The 14127-nt window shown below is 46.1% G+C and overlaps 1 protein-coding gene across 3 annotated transcripts in view; it reads left to right on the top strand.

Moving 5' to 3' along the window:
* Positions 1-13800, top strand: part of LOC147432938 (sulfhydryl oxidase 1-like) — a 50813-nt gene extending 37013 nt beyond the window's left edge. For 2 of the 3 annotated variants that reach the window (XM_086492681.1, XM_086492682.1), the window contains exons 7-13: positions 10303-10376; positions 10453-10630; positions 11350-11390; positions 12212-12358; positions 12445-12508; positions 12581-12969; positions 13052-13800. In XM_086492681.1, coding sequence (XP_086348807.1) covers positions 10303-10376; positions 10453-10630; positions 11350-11390; positions 12212-12358; positions 12445-12508; positions 12581-12969; positions 13052-13079 — 921 coding nt within the window. In that variant the 3' untranslated portion in view covers positions 13080-13800. Of the gene's footprint in view, positions 1-10302; positions 10377-10452; positions 10631-11349; positions 11391-12211; positions 12359-12444; positions 12509-12580; positions 12970-13047 lie in introns of all 3 variants that reach the window. The other variant, XM_086492684.1, reaches the window with a different exon arrangement.
* Positions 13801-14127: the final 327 nt, after the last annotated feature.

The raw sequence follows: 14127 nt of genomic DNA, 5'->3' as shown, positions 1-14127 counted from the left end.
ACCACAATCAGTAAGCATGACATAGTCCAAAGACGGTTCATATCTATCGGGGGGCCTTGTCACCCGAGTAGACCTACGCACCCAATGATCCATAACAGGTGGATTTTCAGCCTGTAAACCATCAAAAACAGTAGGCTGTTCAGCCGGTTGCATCGCAACAACGGGCGGTCTAGGAGCATCAACCTGTTCCCCTACCTGTGGTGCATCAATGGCAACTTGTTGGGGCTGATTTTCAGCAGCTAATGGCTGATTTTCAGCACCATTTTCAGCATGTAAAGGCTGCTGAACATTGGGCCTTCTTGGCTGTCCATATGTAACATCTTCACGAAAAACAACCCGGCGCACTTCCTCGACCTTTGTGGGCTGTTTGTGCATGCAATTCTCATTGAAGATGACATCATTGCTGCGTATGATTTTTCGTAATGCGGGATCCCATAATCTATACCCCATTTCACCATCCTCACCATATCCTAGGAAAATGCATTTATGAGACTTTGGTTCTAGTTTGGTGCGCAGTTCACTCCGGATGTGAACATAGGCCTCACAACCAAACACTCTTAAATGTGCATATGAGGGTGGCTTGCCAGACCACACCTCCTCAGGCACCTTTCCACCCAAAGCCTTGCTAGGTGAGCGATTAATCAAGTGAATAGCTGTTTGCACAGCTTTTGCCCAAAAACCATGAGGTAATGCAGCATGTGACAGCATACTCCGAACTTTCTCTTGGATAGTCCGGTTCAACCTCTCTGCAACTCCATTCTGAGAGGGATTAAAAGGAGCCGTGAGCTCTCTTTTAATACCTTTAGTAGCACAAAAGTCAATAAATGCTTTTGATACATACTCCCCCCCATTGTCCGAGCGCAAAGACCTAAGCTTCTTGTCAGTTTGATTCTCAACAAACGCAAGAAACTTCTTGAAAGTATCCAAAACATCGCTTTTAGCACGTATTGGATACACCCACACCTTACGTGTAGCATCATCGATAAACGAGACAAAATATTTCTTTCCCCCTAAGGACAACTGTGGCATTTCACATACATCGGAATGCACTAAGTCTAACCTGTTAGACTTCAAAGAACGAGACCTTTTGTGCGGTGTTTGACTGTGCTTACCATAAATACAGTGCTCACAATGAGAAAAATCAGCATACCTCAAACACGGCAAATAACCACAACGAGACAGAGTTTCCATTCCTCTTTTACTCATGTGTCCCAACCGGCCATGCCACAAAGAAACACTTGGCTGCTCGGTTACGGCGACAACATGGTCACGCACACTAGATACATGCAAAGGATACAAAGTGTCCGATTTACAACCCTTGGCTACAATCCGGGCCCCTTTACAAATTTTCCACTTGCTATCACCAAAAGTGGTGTGATAGCCTGCATCATCTAGCTGCCCTGTACTAATCAAACTCTTCTTGAGTTGTGGCACATGGCGCACTTTGTGCAAAACAAAAGTCATACCATCAGCAAAGGAAAACTGGACACTGCCAATACCTGCAATGTCACATGCATAGTTATCTCCCAAATAAACAGTGCCCTGCACCTCACCTGAGTACTGTGTAAACCAATCCCTATGAGGTGTTACATGAAAGGAGGCACCTGAATCAAGAATCCAAGTATGCATGTCCACATCAGAATCCATAGCAAGGGTATGTGCATCCACAGAAGAGGCATTGAGTACATCAGTGCTGCTGTCACTGTCACAACTACTAGCAACATTGATTTCCTCAATCAACACAGTGCTCTTCTTGGCATTTCCCTTGTCCTTTGCATCAGTTTCAGCACCCTTGTTCTTCTCTTTCTTCCACTCATAGCATTCCCGTTTATAATGTCCTTTCTTTCCACAATGATGACACACAACATCTTTCCTACGAGATTTGCTGCGTGCCCTGTCCTTACTATCAGATTTCTCCCTCTGTTGAGACCTGCCTCTCAAGTGCAATGCATTAGAAGACCCACCTGTGGTGTTCTTCCTGTTCATCTCTTCCATCAAGAGAGAACTCTCTACATCTGCATACTTAAGTGACGCACTTGAGTTACTAAGAGCTGTCCGGAATACATCCCAACTCTCGGGCAATGTGCATAGCAGAAAAGTAGCCTTGAACTCCTCATCAATTGTGAATTTCAGCTCTGTCAGTTGGCTGAAAATAGAATTGAATTCATTGAGGTGCACTGACATGTGCGTGCCCTCTTTCATGCGGAGATCCATAAGCTTCTTAAGCCAATACACTTTACTGGCAGCACTCTGCTGTGCATACAACTCGTCTAAACGCTTCCACATGCCCCATGCTGTCTGCTCATTCTCTACATTGAAGAGTAAATTGTCAGACACCGAAAGCATGATCGTGGAGCGAGCCAACTCGTCCACTTCTTCCCATTCTTCAACCTCCATATCAACCGGTTTCACACCCTGTAACTTAATAGGTTTCGCCTGTTTCTTCTGCAACATCACATTATAACATTGCTTCTTCCATATAGCAAAGTTATGGGCACCTTCAAGCTTGCGAATGTGCAACAAATTGCCACTTTCACTGCTAGAAGCCATTCTGAGTGATTGCAAACACTGAAACCCTGTTTTGCCGACCTAAACACGCCCAAATGTGCGCAATCGGGCAAAAAACAGCTTGCTGTTACAGAAAAACAGCGAGCAAATTTCACGCGAAATCACCCCAAAACGGCATACATTCACTGCCAAACCCTTACCAAAGGTTTCCACAAGGTGTATACATCATTTGCTTGCTGAAATTCCCTGTTTTAGGGCAAAAATCAGACCTGTAAACACCTGTTTTGCTGAATTTTCAGAACCTCGTTGGTGGAAACACCTATAAGATTGACCTGTGAGACTTGCCCTAATGAAATTGCATCAAATTGACCCCGAAATTGGTCAATTTCAGCAGAAATAGGCTGCTGTTCGCCAGTTTTTGAAACCCTAATTTTGGGGAAACTGTCACCGGAGGTCGATTCTACACGGTGAGAGGATCCCTTCGCGACAGAGTTGATCGAAAACGGTTGAATATCCTTCCCGCAGCGAGCAAGAACAGAATTCTGATCTGTGTTGCGAAGATGGCTCTCTTGGAAACCCTAAAGCTCTGATACCATGTGTGGGGGAGCAGGAGAGAGAGCCCACTTGCTGCTCTATGCAATGAGAGTGAAGGAGAAGAGGAGATTGGCGCAGAAGGAGCACACGCAGAGAAGGAACGTGAGAGAGAGAGAGCTCGTTGGATTTTTTGGGAAAAGCCACGCTATTTTTCTTTTGGGCTTCACATTTGAGTATATGAGTAAGTGACTAGGGGGCCATTCACACTTGGGCCCCCTCACTTATAAGTCTTTTAACTTATAAGTTAATAAGTACAAGGCACTTAGGCCTTTATTCCCTAACAGAAAGCTCGTCTGAAACCTGCCTGGCCTGGAGCTCGTAAACCCTCGGTCTCTGCGTAGCAGCTAAGCTGTGCCTCAAGTACTGCTCCATATAGTTTGGCCATCGTGTGGCCAATCATGATAGTCCTGTAGTTCCCTGGGTCCAGGGTGTCGCCAGATTTGTGGATAGGCACTATGGTGTGCTGTGTCCACTCCTCTGGGAAGCCCTCCCCTATAGCCCGGTTGAAGACATGTGCAATCAACGGGGCTATAGTGGAGGCCGCATAAATGATGTGCTCACTCTGTAATCCAGTGTGGTCAGCTGATCGTCTGTGCTGCATGCGGCGTATGGCCCTCTCTACCATCTCTGCTGTAAAGAAGGAGGAGCACGTGGGGCGTGGCTCATGTGGCTGTGGGATAGGAGGCTGCCCTGGCACCTCATAGAGGCGCTCTGCATAATCATGCCATATCTGTGGATCCTCAATAGCTGTGGTCGGACGTGGCTCGCGCAGGGTGCGCCATGCCGTCGCGCTATCTATGCTCATGAATAGGCGGTATAGCTCAAGCTCCTGTGCCTCTTCGAATGCTCGCCGCTTTTGGCGTGTCAGCGTCTTCATATCTCGTCTGGCCTCTCTCTCTGTGATCTCTCCTAAGGCTCGCCGTGCACGGAGGCGTCGGTATAACTCTCTGCACTCATCATCATACCAGCGGTTCTGAGGCATAGTCCCGGGGGGGGGAGTGCGTCCTGTGTGAGTGGTGTGTGGAAAAGAGCTAATAGCTGAAGTGTGGAGAACGGAAGAGATATGTGATGTGAGAACTGAGAGTGGTGTGGATGGGTGGAGGAGGCATAGGCCATGCTCGACCTCGGCTGAGTAAAGAGAGGCTAGCTCATGTGTGAAATGGATGGTGGTGTGTGGAGTGTGTGCTGTGGAGCTATGTGGGATGGTATCTCCGGTGATGGAGAAAGAGAGGTATGTGTGGTCGGCTCCGATGGGTATGGGTGGAATGGTGAAGGATGTGATAAGGTGTGTAGCCTCCCTGGGTCCCATAATATAGTCGACTGTACTCCCCCCTCCCTCTGTAACTCCATGTGGCATACAAGTCAGGCCCCCTGAGGTGGGCCACTGGGCCATCCCGTTATAAATAACGAGACGGTGCTGGGAGCCAAGTCGAAGTAGGTGTCGTCCGTAGGCTGTGACTGGAGCTCTGTCTGCTGTATCTCTCATAGTAGCCTCCTCATCTAGAGTGTGTAGTGCCTCTGGGTCCTCGTGGTCATATGTCTCACACTGCTCACTGCGCGTACGAGCATTGAAGTCTCCCATAAGGAAGACTTCACCCAGTGTGGAGTACTCCATAATCTCCTCCGTGAGGCATGCGTACGGTGACTCCTGCTCAATAGGGGCGAATCTGGAGCCTGTGGGAGCAAAGTAGCAAAGGGCAATGTAGACGATCCTGTCTCGTGAGAGCTCGAGGCGAATCCACATGTATCGGGCCTGTGGGTCCCGGGCAACAATCTGTAGTCTGCTATGAAGCCCCTGTCTAAAAAGTATAGCCACTCCTCCTGAACCGCGAGTGGTGTGCTGGCGCATACATCCCCGATGTAGAGACTCCCATTGGAAACCATGTATCCGTGGTAACCCTCTCTCTGGGCCAAAATGAAATGAAATGAAAGAGAGAGATGAAATGAAATGTTATATTAGACGTCTTCAAAAGGCCAAAATGACCTATGAGACCAAACTGATACAATCTTGGTGGATCTAATAAAAGTGTCTGGGTACAAAAACAAAATGAAGTAAAGTGAAAAAACTGAAATCTTAACTGTTAGATGTGAACTAAGCAGTTAAGGAATTGTGTAGGATATGAGTAGGGGGGTGAAAGTAGTGGCTGGGGGCTAATACAACACAATGTGGGTGTGCATGTGGGAATATAATGGGTGAGAGCTGATACAAAGGTTGATACAAGATGAGTAGGATGTACAATCCTCAAAAGAGCTAAATCACAAGAGATCCATCGTCGGTCGTTGGTGGATCTCATTAATCTCCTCCATGGTCAGTAGTCTAACCGAGCGTCATGCATGTCGGGCCAAAGTGATCCGAATCTTTTGATGCAGCCTTTGTCGTTGCTATGTAGTCCTCCGCAGTCGTGGGTGTCTAGGTCTCCCTAGCTCGGTTGCTTGACCTATCAACCTGCCTCTAGTGTGAAGAGAATGTGAGCTCTACTGTGGTAGCTGCTCCTCCGGCTGCCCCGTGTTCTCTCTAAAGAAGCCTGTGATCCGTCCCTGAGACTGTCTATCCTCTCCTCTCATCAGGCTCTCGCTGTGTCTGCGCAGCTCGAGAAAAAACTGACCTAGACATCTCTGGTCCTCATTCCCCATGACTCTAGAGAGTGGTCCAAAGCCCTCTCTGTACAGGTAGTGAAACCTCTGGTATCTCATAGTAAATTGGGTAGTGGCATGTGTAGTGTAACTCTGTCTTAGACTCCATGTGAAACCTGAGCCGTTTGGGGCTTTTGGGTGGTCTGGAAGCCTTATAGTCAAGAGTTACAACTAAAAACTTATTGCACGTAACGATTTCCAGATTCCAGAGAGCAAGTTTTTGCAGAGAACTTCACAGACAGTAGCACAGAGACTATGGGGTTTTCACTAAAACATGGGTGTTTTACGTACCTATTACGTACCTGAGAGGTGGTTCAGTACGGTAGTACGTTCCGTACGTACCTAAAACATGCCGTACACTACGTACCTTTCCACCTTGATGCTGCATGTGCTCTGGTCAGTCTAGTGTCTACTGCTCTCCTCAATGAAAATGCTGGTCCACTAAAGACCACCCCAAGGTAGTTGTAAGCATCTGTATACTCCACTGCCTCATGGACGTATGTGAATGCGGGTGTTGATCTCCTGGTCCTTTGTGGGGTGGTGTTAAACACCATAACCTTGGTTTTACCAAGGTTGACTACTATCGGGGGCAAATCTATGCAAAGCATCCAAGTGATGTTGCATCCCCTCTGGAGAGTCGGAGATCAACACAACATCATCAGCATAACATTAGTGGAATCCATGTCCCTGCCAGCTTTGCACCTCTATCACCTCTCTCTCAATGTAGTCAGAAACCTCATCCACATACTTACCAAATAGAGTAGGAGAGAGCGGCAGCCTTGCTTCACCCTGATAGTGAACTAATGTAGATAACCCCTCTGGAGTGTGTACAGGCCCCACTACTGACTTGTATAATGCCATAATCCCCCAAATCAGCTCTGTGGGTACTCCCATCTCCTGTAGTCTGCGCATCAATCTAGCTCTGGGCACTGTGTCAAATGCTTTGCGGAAGTCCACAAAGATAAAATAGATCTGTCTCCCATGTGATCTGCCCTCCTCAATAATGGCTCTGAGTGTCAGAATGTGGTCAAGAGTAGAAAAATCTCTCTTGAACCCTGCCTGCTCGGTTGCGCGTATACCTCCCTCTTTGCCAATCTACTCAGCTGTTGCTCAAGAATGGATGCGTACAACCATGCCAATGTGTGTCCAATCATGATGGTGTGATAATTCCCAAGCTCCATAGGGTCTCCTGACTTGAAGATTGGTACAATAGTAGATAAACTCCAAGTACCAGGCAAACCCTCACACATGGCACGGTTGAACATCACTGCTAGAAGCTCTGCGGGAAGATCCCTGGCATGTATAAAATGCTTAGCCACTAAGCCATCATGATCATATGCTCTCCCAGTCCTCATCCTATCAATGGCCTTCTTCACCATCTCAGCGGTGAAAAAAGCACGTGTGTGGGCATGGCTCGGGGGGGTCGGGAAGAGGCGGTTGTCCAGGAACTATGTATAGAGATGATGCATATGCCATACTGGCCCCAGTCCTCTGTAGAAGTAATGGCATGAGGGGGGGAGTGGCAAGTGCTCATGAAAGAGTCACCGTGCCTCACCCGAGTCCTGACTCGAGAATAGCTGAGAGAGAGAGAGAGAGAGAGAGAGAGAGAGAGAGAGAGAGAGAGAGAGAGAGAGAGAGAGAGAGAGAGAGAGAGAGAGAGAGAGAGAGAGAGAGAGAGAGAGAGAGAGAGAGAGAGAGAGAGAGAGAGAGAGAAATGAAATGAAATGAAATGAAATGTTATATTAACGTCTTCAAAAAGGCCAAAATGACCTATGAGACCAATCAGTTACAAAATAGTGAATCTAATACCATGTCTGGGTACAAAAGAACTAGAAAAGAACTAGAAGTGGAACAAAATACTACTACTACTACTACAATCTAGAGAGAGAGAGAGAGAGAGAGAGAGAGAGAGAGAGAGAGAGAGAGAGAGAGAGAGAGAGAGAGAGAGAGAGAGAGAGAGAGAGGAATGAAATGTTGTATTAACGTCTTCAAAAGGCCAAAATGACCTATGAGACCAGAAAGTTACAATGTGGTGGATTTGATACAAAGTCAGAGTAACAAGTAACAACATGACAAAATGACAAAATAAAATACTATGGAATCCTAGACTGCTGGGTGTGGACTAAGCAGCTAAAACAGCTAGCTGGGATAGCTAGATCACAGGAGATCCAGCATTGGTCGCTGGCGGATCTCATCAATCTCCTCCATGGTCAGTAGTCTGACTGGGCGTCGTGCATGTCGAGCCAAAGTGACCCGGATCCTTTGATGCAGCCTCTGTCGATGCTGTGTAGTCCTCCGCAGTCGTGGGCGTTTGGATCTCCCCAGCTCAGTCGCTCGGTTGATCAGTATGCCTCTGGTGTAAAGCGACGAGCTTTGCTGTGGTAGTAACTCCTCTGAGTGTCCAGTGGCAGCTCTAAAGAAGTCTGTGATCTGTCTCTGAGACTGGCTAGTCTCCTCTCTCATCTGGCTCTCTCTGTGTCTGCGCAGCTCGAGCAAAAACAAACCTAGGCATCTTTGATCCTCGTACCGCATGACTCTAGAGAATGGTCCAAAGCCCTCTCTGAACAAGCAATGGAAGCGGCCTCGTATCTCGTAGTAGATGGGGCAGTGGCATGTGTAGTGCAACTCTGTCTCAAGCTCGATGTCACACAGGGGGCATGTCCTGGCCTTTGCTGGTACTCCGTTGTATCTCCCAGTCTCAATCCGCAGCTGGTGTGAAGATGTGCGTATCTGGCCAATAGCACATCGTATCCCATGAGACAGGTGAGTGTCCATGTATCTGGGCCTCGTCACAAAACCATCCTCTGTAAGCTGGAGGAGATGCTCTCTGTAGAAAGCCATCTTCGTGCCTAGCTCCTGTACTGGCTGTATCCATGTCCTCTTCGTGTCTAGCTGAGTCAAGTCCTGGCGAATGAGCCTGGTGATCTCGGACTGTGTAAGAGTCAGAGAGGGTGCATCCAATGAGTACTGGAAAGGAGGCAATCTGTCTATGCTGAACCCATGCGCCTGAAACCATGACGTCATCTCCCCATACCAGCATCCCTGCATGGCTAACTGTTGAGAGGACTCAAGTGCAAGTCGTGCATATCTGTCTCTGGGAAGTTCCCACATACGGTGTATGAAGGAGACAGATCTGGTGAGCGCCTCAACCACCAGTGGGGGGGCAGCTAGCTCTGCTCGTATAATAGCACGTGGTACTGAAGCCTTGGCCCTAATGAGCTGCGAGATCATAGAGACCAGAGGCTTCTCCATGTCCCCCCATCCATCACTGCAGCCTGTCCTCCCGTGATGGTCCAGTGAAGGTCCCCAAATCTCCGCTCCATAAAGCAATACAGAAGCCACCAAAGTGTCAAAGAGCCAGAGCTTCGTCCGAAGCTCCTGAAACTGAACCTGTGAACACATCCTTTCCAATTTACCCAATGCTGCATGGGCTCTGGTCAATCTAGTCTCTGCTGCCCTCCTCAATGAAAATGCTGGCCCGCTAAAAATCACTCCAAGGTAAGTGTAAGCATCTGTATACTCCACCTTCTCCTGGCCGTATGTGAAGGTGGGCGCTGACCTCTTGATCCACTGTGGGGTGGTATTAAATACCATGACCTTGGTTTTACCAAGGTTGACGGACAAACCACTTTCTTGGGCAAACTTATGCAAAGCATCTAGGTGACGTTGCATCCCCTCCGGACTCCGGAGAGTTCAGAGATCAAAACAATATCATCAGCATATAACAATAGTGGAATCCATGTCCCTGCCAGCTGTGCACCTCTATCACCATCTCTCTCAATGTAGTCAGAAACCTCATCTACATACATACCAAATAGAGTAGGAGAGAGCGGGCAGCCCTGCTTCACCCCAATAGTGGAGTAAACCGGTGTGGATAGACCCTCTGGGGTGCGTACATGCCCCACTACTGACCTGTATAATGCCGTGACCCCCCAAATGAGCTCTGTGGGTACTTTCATCTGCTGTAATCTGCGCATCAATCTAGCTCTGGGCACTGTGTCAAATGCTTTGCAGAAATCCACAAAGCTGCAATAGATCCGTCTCCCACGCGATCTGCCCTCCTCAATGGTGGCTCTGAGTGTCAAGATATGGTCAAGAGTAGAAAAACCACTCCTGAAACCTGCCTGCCCGGTTGTGCGTATCCCCTCCCTCTCTGCCCAGCTACTCAGCTGCTGCTCAAGAATAGATGCGTACAACCGTGCCAATGTGTGTCCAATCATGATAGTGCGATAGTTCTTAGGCTCCATAGGGTCTCCCGACTTGAAGATAGGTACAATAGTAGATAGGCTCCAAGTATCAGGCAAGCCCTCACACATGGCACGGTTAAACATAACTGCTAGAAGCTCTGCTAGTAAATCTGTGGCATGCATGAAATGCTCAGCCACTAAGCCATCATGATCATATGCTCTCCCAGTCCTCATCTTGTCAATGGCCTTCCTCACCATCTCAGCGGTGAAAAAAACATGTGTGTGGGCATGGATCGGGGGGGGGGGGGGGGAGAGAGAGAGAGAGAGAGAGAGAGAGAGAGAGAGAGAGAGAGGTCTCATTTCATGCTTTTTTACACAGCTCCTGAATAAAAAAACACGGTCTTCATTTATACAATTTTTGCAGCTCCTTGTGGTTCATCATCCGTCAAGGAAGTAAGTTGTCTCATTAAGGGATTGCTACAGTCAATGTTTGAACTTATGGAGCTAATGGCGTTACTTATTGCATCAGCTGTCGAAAGGGCAGTGCAGACTTCTTAATGAACTTAGAGGATTTGTGGCCGTCTTTGTCTGTACAAGGACAGAACAAGTCAAAGGACACAGATGATGATGCTGTTATACAACAACCTGACTTCAATGCCCTTGAGAACTACCATATTTGCGGTGATCACATACCCCGAGGATACTGGGTATGTTCTTCATGATGAGGGATTGGAGTGCATGGAGAGTCCCTTCATTATGGTGTCTATGGAACTTGGTGTGTCGAAAATTGTGTTCTTATATGAATGAGTGTATGGTTTGGCATTGGTTTTTACCATGCAAAAAGTATATTTTTCCAATCCTCCAAAACAGAGGCTTTGTTTGTATGCATGGCATGTTGAATGTAATTAGCTTGTATGTTCGAATGTTCAAAATGCACTCAAAAGCATTTACAGTTTCTTATCTTTCACAGCAACAAAACTCAGTATCAAGACTCAAGGCTAGAGAATGCATGTAAATAATTTACATGCGTGTATGTGCTCCTTCAATGGCTATCCCTTGCACTACCATTCTGCATGTAAATTTCCATTCACTTGCATTGGTTGCGCATGCATCCCGATTAACAAAGATCTGAGTGCTTTTCCTTCAAAAGCATGAATTGTCCTGGTACAGTTTTTCATCCATAGCTCAAAACTGAGTTGCATTTTTTCCATCATGCAACGTGTTAGCTGGCAGATATGTTCTTTGTCTGTATTCAGTAACATTGGTGCGAAATATTTAATCTGAGTCCTTTTATGGAAGTTGAGGTGGTTGGAGGATGGACTTTTTCCTGTCTCTTCTGTGGATCCTTTTACTGAGGCTTCTTGGTACTTGGTCCTATCACATGGAAGTTTCCATTTTCTGACTTGCTTACAATCTGGCTTTGCAGATGTTTTGCCGTGGCAGTCGAAACGAAACGCGTGGTTACAGGTATGAGGTGGGATTGTGGTACTCAATGTTGGTTTACCAATTTGGACAGTCTGGGCATTCGAAATCAGATCTTGGGGCTTGCAATGGCAAACATGCTACTTTTTGTTGCATCTGCATGAAAGTCCAGAGTAGTAGCCTAGAGGTGAAGTGCATATGGGTGTGTACAGATTCGTGCTCTATTCCCAGTGGAAAAGAAAGTTCAAGTAGCTCAGAGCAATGGTGTATGGGATGCTGATATCCATTTATGAATGTATAATACTATCCTCTGGTTTGTCGCCCATATATTTTATATCTGCTTTCTGCAAAAGTGGTATGGTGTGTTGGTGTATGCACACTGTTCAGTGTGTTTGTTTCAATTAATTGATTGCTTACGAGTCAGGGAATGGTGGTGTATGAAGGAGGATGCTTGGCATACAGATTTTCAAGACTGTGCATACAGCCGTGGGCATGTGTTTGTGAGCTGTGACCTTAAGAATTAAGAAGTAATTCGTAAGTAACAGTCTTTTTTGGTTGTTTACAACACATAAAACAAGTCAAATTTCCTGCTGTGGGATACCTCACCCTAAGAACAACTCGGGTAGCTCCTTCAAAGCAAGGGGGAGGAATGTATGTTATGCATGCTTTAATTTGTGAACTACTTTTCCTGGCATGACATTTATAATTTTCAATTAGTCTTAATGAGTTAGTTCTAATGTGGAGATGAGTGAATGGATTCTAACCTTACAATTACCTACTGTGCTGCCCTCCAGTTATTTCGCTTGTGCTTATGTTTCTTAGTCTATTTTTTGATACTGACTCATGCCTTGCTGATTCTTGTACAGCTGTGGCCTATGGCTTCTCTTACATGCGGTTTCTGTAAGAGTAGAAGACAGATTAGCGTCTTCTACGTTTCGGACAATTTGTAGCTTTATTGATAATTTCTTTACTTGCAAGGAATGTAGAGAACATTTTCTTGAATTCTGCTCCAGGTAAGCTATGATGGAATTAGCCGTGTCATTAAATTTCGCGTTGTTCTGTGGATCAGTTAGTATAAGTCTTCGTGCTACATGTGCAGTGCCAAGATAAAGGTTTTTTCACGCCGGCAACTAGTGGTGTGGCTATGGAATGTGCATAATGAGGTAGCCTTCTTAGATTTTGGACATGTCATGCATAGACTGGTGATATAGGTATCATGAGGTCTCTTGTTGCAGGTAAATGTTAGAGTTGGGAATGAAGAAGCATCTTCAGGTACTGGCGATCCGAAATTTGTGAAGCAGCTTTGGCCTCCATCACTTCTATGCAAATCTTGTTGGAATGACAGTGTCGTACAACAAGCTGATAGCGCTTCCCAGGACTTGTTTTCTCTTTCAGAAGTGTACAGTTTTCTATTGAAGTTTTATGGCCATGCTCTTTCTCCTTCAAATCGGACCATTAGTAGATTGAGAGACAGAGGGGTTGGTAGTGGGCTAGTAAAGGTACAAGATTCTACCAGTACAAGTGCGGTGACTGTTCCGATTGGTGCAGCGCTAGCTATAGCATTTGCAAGCTGTGGCTTTGGAGCAGTAGCTTGCTTTTGGCGCACTCGCCAAAAGAAAAAAAAGTGAGCTTGTTTTTCAATGATAAATTTGCATAGGTTTCTGTGTGAGTCTTATTATAATGCTTGTTACCTTCGTGACAGGCAGGTACGGAGGCGCGTATAGCAAGTCTTGATTATCCCAGTAGGGTGAGGGAATTTCTTTCACCAACGGTTCTTATATGCTAGCTGAAGTGTTGGCTACCAATACTACTGTTGATCATCCTACAGATGAGGCTCAAACCTCACTCCTTGTATTCACTCTTGGCCCGACATAGCTCAGGTGCCCATCCTGATGTCCGGGGACGCAACAGGAGTGCTGCCTTTGTTTAAGGGCCCCACCGAGATTTTTTACTGGGCTGAAGGATGAGAGTAAATACCAAGGTAATTAATAGTTACCACTTATGACAATGGGCCAAGTCAGTTGGCATAATTGCAGTTTTGAATGAGGCATTGTACTTATTCATTTCATATGGAAAAAGGGTTCCAATTGCAGATAAAGCAAACCTAAATTTTGGGTCATTTCTACCTCCTCATCTTTATTTATGGACAGGCTTGTGGGGGGCCAGTTTGTGCTGAGGTCAAAACTAATGTTTTGCAATGAAGTCCACAGAAATTGCTCACGATGTATGAAACATTTTTGACAGTTTACATTGGAGTTGTAATTAGTTATTCATGCTATGAATTCAAAGAATTGCAAGAACGCTGCTACCGCTGCATCATTCAACGGTTTCTTGTTACTTGATTTGTCAAGCTTGAGTGCTAGTACTTCACACTTCTGGCTCAAGCTTTGCATACGAAAGTGATACTTATTCATACCTGTAGAGCATCGATTTTTTATGATCTGTATTGTTTGCATCAGAGTGTCACTACTTAGTGCCAATGGGGAAGGTGTTTCTGTGATAGAGATCTTTGGTCATCCATCCAATGCTATGATTGAAGTCATTGTGAGTAAAGGTGTTGTTTACCCCACAACACGTGCAAAGAGAATAATGGGTGTTTTGGTGATGTAGATGTTGCATTTTTCACCGCCCATGTAAAGGTATATAGTGTGGTATTTCACTAGTATTTCATCACCAACAGTTAATGGTCTGATGGAATGTACAAGAATATGTCCTTCCTATAATCAATCAATTTTAGTATGTGAAGGTGCTTCAGAAAACCCACTTTCGCATTGTTCAAGTC

The sequence above is a fragment of the Adiantum capillus-veneris genome, chromosome 20, assembly GCF_014529385.1.
Source record: "Adiantum capillus-veneris isolate H3 chromosome 20, ASM1452938v2, whole genome shotgun sequence".
NCBI lineage: Eukaryota > Viridiplantae > Streptophyta > Polypodiopsida > Polypodiales > Pteridaceae > Adiantum > Adiantum capillus-veneris.
The sequence above is the reverse complement of the archived record's forward strand: the minus strand, read 5'-3'. Positions and strand labels throughout refer to the sequence as shown.